This window comes from Echinops telfairi, unplaced genomic scaffold (genome assembly GCF_000313985.2).
Source record: "Echinops telfairi isolate 266 unplaced genomic scaffold, ASM31398v2 ScPeMD7_7463;HRSCAF=8501, whole genome shotgun sequence".
Taxonomy (NCBI): Eukaryota; Metazoa; Chordata; class Mammalia; order Afrosoricida; family Tenrecidae; genus Echinops; species Echinops telfairi.
Genome location: NW_022111363.1, coordinates 3,093,523 through 3,099,761, shown reverse-complemented (window position 1 = coordinate 3,099,761; position 6,239 = coordinate 3,093,523). Strand labels below are relative to the sequence as shown.

At 43.5% G+C, this 6,239-nt stretch overlaps 1 protein-coding gene across 1 annotated transcript in view; it reads right to left on the bottom strand.

The window, feature by feature from the left end:
• Positions 1-3,094, bottom strand: part of JAML (junction adhesion molecule like) — a 29,550-nt gene extending 26,456 nt beyond the window's left edge. Inside the window, exons 1-2 of the mRNA XM_013007285.2 lie at positions 3,025-3,094; positions 2,241-2,380 (exon numbers count right to left, since the gene is read on the bottom strand). Of these exons, the coding sequence (XP_012862739.1) occupies positions 2,241-2,380; positions 3,025-3,094 (210 nt within the window). The remainder of the gene's footprint in view (positions 1-2,240; positions 2,381-3,024) is intronic.
• Between the last annotated feature and the right edge of the window lie 3,145 nt (positions 3,095-6,239).

Sequence of the window (6,239 nt, the reverse complement as noted above, 5' to 3'; positions counted from 1 at the left end):
GTTGTTTTCTCCTCCAGATTTTTCATCCAACCTATCTTATTTAGACAGACCTGCGGAGATGCCCTTACATTCATTTTATTGTATTATTTAATTTAACTTATCTGGTGTGCACAGGGCAGTACTACCAAGGCCTTCATGAACACAGGGCCTGCCACTTGCCCAAGGGGCCAGTACTAAAGGATGGTTTTAACTTCACAACCATCTGGATGAGATGCTTCTCAACCACCATGTCTTAAAACTCATCGGCATTCAGTGTGATGTGGAACTTCTGACACACAAGCAACTTGCTTCGACCCTGCACAAGGCTTCAATCACACTCCTTGTTTTGAAGCTTGATGTGAACAGACTTGACTGGCCTCAGTACCCCGGAATACTCAGATAGCAAAAGTACCTCACATACCTGTCTGGAGCCTGCCAACCCCAGTACAGGACAACATCTTATGAATATGGGTAACCTGGAAAAGATGGAGCCACACTCTGAGGTGAAAGGCAATTGCCAGGACTTTTCACCATCTACTTGATGATAGAACTTAGAGAAGCCTCCAGAGTTCCTGAAGAAAGCTTCTTGCTTCTTGGGGCCAAAGAGTAGGAACTCATTCACGTTGGCTTTCTTCAAACCCAGGTCAAAGATGCTGATCCTGGCATCAATGACACCTCAGCAGAGCCATCCTTGGGGTAGGGCTTCTTTTTACACTATGGAGAACACAGGGCAGGGCAACAGCCCATGGCCACAGGCAACACCAGGATCTGTGTGGCACACTGAAGGAAAAGGAGCCTGTAATTCCTTTTATACAAAGACAAATGGGAAAAAAGATGGGCCACACATTTCTATGTCTTATAGTTTAAGGTAACATGGGGCATCACTCAAGATCACTTTGGGGACTCAAACACATAACTTTTGAAAACCTTCTCCAATCTCCATCTTGTTTTTTGCCCTAACCCACAGATTACATGCCATTCAAATGACAGAAGAGTTCCCATTGCTGGCTGTCACTTCTCCCCTTCCTGTCCTCAAGGCAGCAGAGCATAATATGGGCAAAAGAGTTATTAACGGGGAATGATTACAGGCTGAGTGAGGCAGAGAGCCCCGGACATTCTTATTTCTACTTATACCCTGGGTATATCCCTCTAATAAGAAGAAATAGTCATCATAATTTTCCTGGGAGTCATTGTATAAGAGATTCCTGGTGGTGCACTACCAACATCAGCAGGTCAGACAGCAGGCTGCTGGCTCATGGGCTGCAGAAACGAATGAATGTCAAGCCCTGTGGATAACATAGCGATAGGGCAGGCTCGAGTGCTAAGAATTGGAGACCAGATTAAGAGAGCAGGGTAAAGGATCCAGAGTTAGCAAAAAACTTCACAACATCCATATAGATTTGCTGAAGGCCACGCCCCTGAGGAGACTCCCTTTACATCAGATCAGGGCCAATCACCTCAGAACACATCGTTTCATAACTGCTAAACAAGAGAATCATGGTCCAGCCAGGTTGACAGTCTTAACCATCACATTCTACTCTGTCAACTTTACACGGGTACAAATGTCCTTAAATCATACGTGATCTCTAAATAAAGACAATCATGCAATTATTCTCATGCAACTAGCATGCATATGAACTGGAAGTTAAGAACGTCTAGAGGAAAAGGATGATTGGTTTCCACAAAATATGTCATCCTGTCCATTTGATGGTTAAAACCCTCCTTTGCTGAGATCGTCCTTTGGTGAGCATTCACAGGAGATCAAAAAACCTTCCTTTCTTTGGTCCGTTCTCCACCATAGCCTCCTTGTCATCAGCTTTCCCATCATGCACCTTCAAAATCCCTAACTACCCAGTCAAATCACTGGCCACAGCCCACAGATCCTACAGTCACACATTTGGCCATTCCTCCTTCCATGCAAACTGAGCACTGGCTCCAGTTCTGCCCTTCACCACTGCCCTTCAGGGAGGTCCCCCAAAGGGGTTGGTTGCACTGTTGTTGCTGCCCGCTTCTGAGTAGTGCCTGCCTACCGTGCAGAACCGTCTATGAAGCAGGCACAAGTTTTCTCTTCATCAGTCAACTAATCACCATGAGGCCATTGGTGCAGACTAGGAGAAAAAAAGGTCATGTGACAGGAGTAGAGGCCATGGGCATTTGCGTCACTTCCATGTGTAATTTACTTGTGCCTTCAGGTCTTGCTCCAGCACAGCTTTGTGTATGCTACTTCCACTTAATGACGGAGTGCTGCTGTGCACACCCACCTTTATGATACTGGAGCCATACAGCACCCACTTCATGATGAACAGCTCGGCCCTCGTGGCTTGGTGGTCCGTGGTGAGATAGTTGATCTCTATTAAGCCTCCGTAGAAAGCCAAAAGCTTTTCCTCAAAAGAATAGTCATCTTCAGAGGATGCAGAGATTTGCTCCCAAGCCCTAACCTAAGGGTCTGTACTGTGATTCACCAATTAGGACCTGCAAACAACAAGACAGCATCTCTATCTGCCACTGGCACGTCAAGCACCATTCAATGAGCCAAGTTATATTGCTCAAGTGGCAGAGCAGTGTTCGTGGCAGTCTGAACTTGTTACACAGCCTGCTCTTGTTCTGAGGCCCACTCAACACTGGAGGATTTGTTTTTAGTCACTTCATAAATAAGCCAAAGGAACCCCCCGTTTGAGGGCTGTGTTGACTCAAAAACCCAAAGAGGCCCGCGAGGTGCTGCGCTTCCTGTTCAGCTATGGGAGGGTCCCTGTTTAATAACTAGCCCATCACCTCAGTAAGAATATTTCAACCTGCCCCACACCACTGCATCCCTAGAAATTTCATTGAGGTGGAAGGTGTCTAAAATTTTATCAGGTCAATTTCCCACACTATACCACACAGATATCTCACAATAAGGCACGAGCCCTTGATACATCTGCCCCACTAGCTGCAGTTAGCATGATAAAATCAATGTGATGGCCTAGTGGGGTGTCTTGTGGAAGAGAAAGGAAATAAATCTCCTTCTTGACTAAATTATGACATAGTGCTGGGGAGTTGCTATACCGATGAGGTCGGACAGTGAAGGTGTGTTACTGAACTTGTCACTGAAGGCAAAGTGCTTCTCATGACCCATCAGACCCAGAATTGAGAAAAATACATTGGCCAGATCAATAGTTTTATAGCCGGTACCAGGGAATTTATTGATTTGCTCAAGCACTGAAACAGTCTGGAACAGTAGCTGCAATTGGAGCATCAGCTATTTAAGTTTACAATAATCCACTGTCATTTTTCAAGATTCATTCTTTTTTTTTCATGCAGACTAAGTAGGCAAATTAAATGGGGATATGATGGAATCACCACTTCTGTATCCTTCAAATCCTTGATGGTGGTAGTAACATCTGAAAATCCTCAGGAATGCAGTATTGCTTTTGGTTTGAGTATTTTCCTAGGTTGAGACAGTTCTAATGGCTTCCACTTGGCTTTTCCTTACTCCACATGTCAGGAATCCCATGTCAAAGTTCTGCCAGTTGCTGAGTTTGTCTACTCTAATTATGCTTTCTGTTGTTGTTGTTGTTGTTGATAGGTGCTGTCGAGTCGGCTCCAACCCATAGCAACCCTATGCACAATCGGATGAAACAGTGCCCAGTCATATGCCATCCTCACAATTGGTCCTATCTAATATGATGCCCTTCTCCAGAAACTGGTCTCCCCTGACAATATGTCCAAAGTACATAAGACAAAGTCTTGCCATCCTTGCCTTTAAGGAACATTCTGGACTTATTTCTTCCAACCCAGATCAGCTTGTCCTTTTAGCAGTCCGTGGTACTTTCAATATTCTTCTCCAGCGGCACAATTCAAGTGCATGGATTCTTCTCCAGTCTTCCTTATGCAGTGTCCAACTTTCACATGCAAATGATGCAATGGAGAATACCATGACTTGGATCAGGCCCACCTAAGTCCTCAAAGTAACCTCCTTGTTTTTCATTACTCTAAAGAGGTCATGGGCAGCAGATTTACCTAATGCAATATGTCTTTTGATCTCTTGACTGCTGCTACCATGAGCATTAATTGTGGATCCAGGAAGATAAAATCCTTGACAACTTTAACCTTTTCTTCACTTATCATGTTACTATTGGTCCCATTGTGAAGACTTTTGTCTTCCTTACATTGAGTTGTAACTCGTACTTGAAGGCTACAATCCTTGATCTTCAACAGCAAGTGTTTTGATACCTCCTCACTTTCAACAAGCAAGGTTGTGTCATCTGCATACCACACCTTGTTAATAAGCCTTCTTACAATTCTAATGCCACACTCTTCTTCACATGATTTCCTCAGCGTATAGATTGATGATTTCCTCAGCATACAGATTGAACCAGTATGAATACAACCAGAGAATACAACCCTAACACACCTTTCCTGATTTTAAGCCATTCAATATTCCTTTGTTCTGTTTGCACAACTGCCTCTTGATCCAGGTACACACATTCCTTATGAACATAATGAAGGGTTCCGGAATTCCCATTCTTCTGGAGGTTATCCACAGTTTATGATGGTCCTCACAGCTGAATGCCTTTACGTAATCAATGAAACACAAGTAAACATCTTTCTGGCATTCCCTGCTTTAGCTAAGATCCATTTGACATCAGCAATGAGATCTGTTGTTCCATGTCCTCTTCTGAATCTGGCCTGAGCTCCTGCCAATCTACTGCTGCAACTGTTGTTGGATGATCTCAAGTAAAATTTTACTTGTGTGCAATATCAATACTATTACTCTATAGTTTGAGCATTCTGTTGGGTCACCTTTCTTTGGAATGAACACAAATATGGATCTCTTCCAGTCAGTTAGCGAGGCAGCTGTCTTCCAAATTTCCTGGCATAGATAAATGAGTGCTTCCAGTGCTTCTTCAGCTTTCTGAAACATTTCAATGTGTGGTCCATCAATTCCTGATAATTCAAGGTAGATTGCCATTCCCTTGCCCTAGAATTTTTCTGCTTGTACAAATCATGTAAATATTTAGTAGATGTCTTCTCTTTTCACCCAGCCTAAATAGCCAGTGCTATGAATTCACATGAGTCAGACGATTCTGTTTACTGAATTGACACTGCTGTCCATTAAGGTAACCACACCACATTATCTTTTTTTTTTTTTTTTGTTACACCACATTATCTTTATTATCACTGGATACGGAAACCTGGTCTCAACTACCATGGGTCCAATCAACCCCATGATAGTTAAGTGTTATAATTCAATTAGGGCAGTTCCCATGGTCAAATATCACTTAAATAAAGTAGTGTGATAGTTAAGGTTTTGTGTCAACTCGGTTGAGCCAGGATTCCCAGTAGTTTGGCAGTTAACACCCAGTAATCCTCTATGACCTGACCTAACATGATGTAATCACAGCCAATCGATGATAAGCCTCCATAAAGGAATAAGCTTTGGATGCAATGCAACCTCCTTACTCAGGCCACAGCTCTGATACAATGAATTGAATGTGTGTGTGTGTGTGTGTGTGATCAGCGGCATGATCAGATTCTGACAGGATGTTTTCGGTGGGAAAACATGCTTGCTTTATGCTGTGTCGGGATCCTGCATCTGTCGCATCAACCTCTAGTTCTTTGGACTTGAGCCAATGGCCCAGAAGTCATCAGTGGCCTGTCATCTGACCTACCAAGCTTCTGTTCATAGCTCCGAAAGCCTAACTTGTTGACCTGGGATTCTTCCTCATCTGCAGCCACCAGCCAGCCGCCTTCTTGCTGATTCTCAAACCCCCAGGTACACCAGTCAGGAGAAGCCTCCAGGCTGGCATCTGACCCATGGACTTGGAACCCACCTGGACATGGGCTTTCACACTTCTACAGTCATGTGAACCATTCTCTTGATATAAATGTCTATGGAGATAGATAGATATATAGATATAGATATATCACTGCTTTTGTTTCTCTAGAGAACTTAGCCTACAACAAGTAGCAACTACACTGGTCTTTGAGAATCTATCGTGATAATCCACTCTAACATGCCAATTTCCCTCAGCCTTCTTTGGCAGTAACCAACACAGCTCTGACTATCGGACTGATTATTGTAGGCCACTGTATAACCCAAGCTTCAGCAAAACAACCAAAGAAATTATTAGATCCTTCCCTAACCTCTCGAGCTGAAACACTGAATAAAGAATCTGTGTTTAGTGGTTTCCTATCAATAAACTCAGACTGCATGTACCTTGCACTATCATCCCACATCCTTAATAGTTACTCACACACGTGTTCAGGGTTTTGTTTGT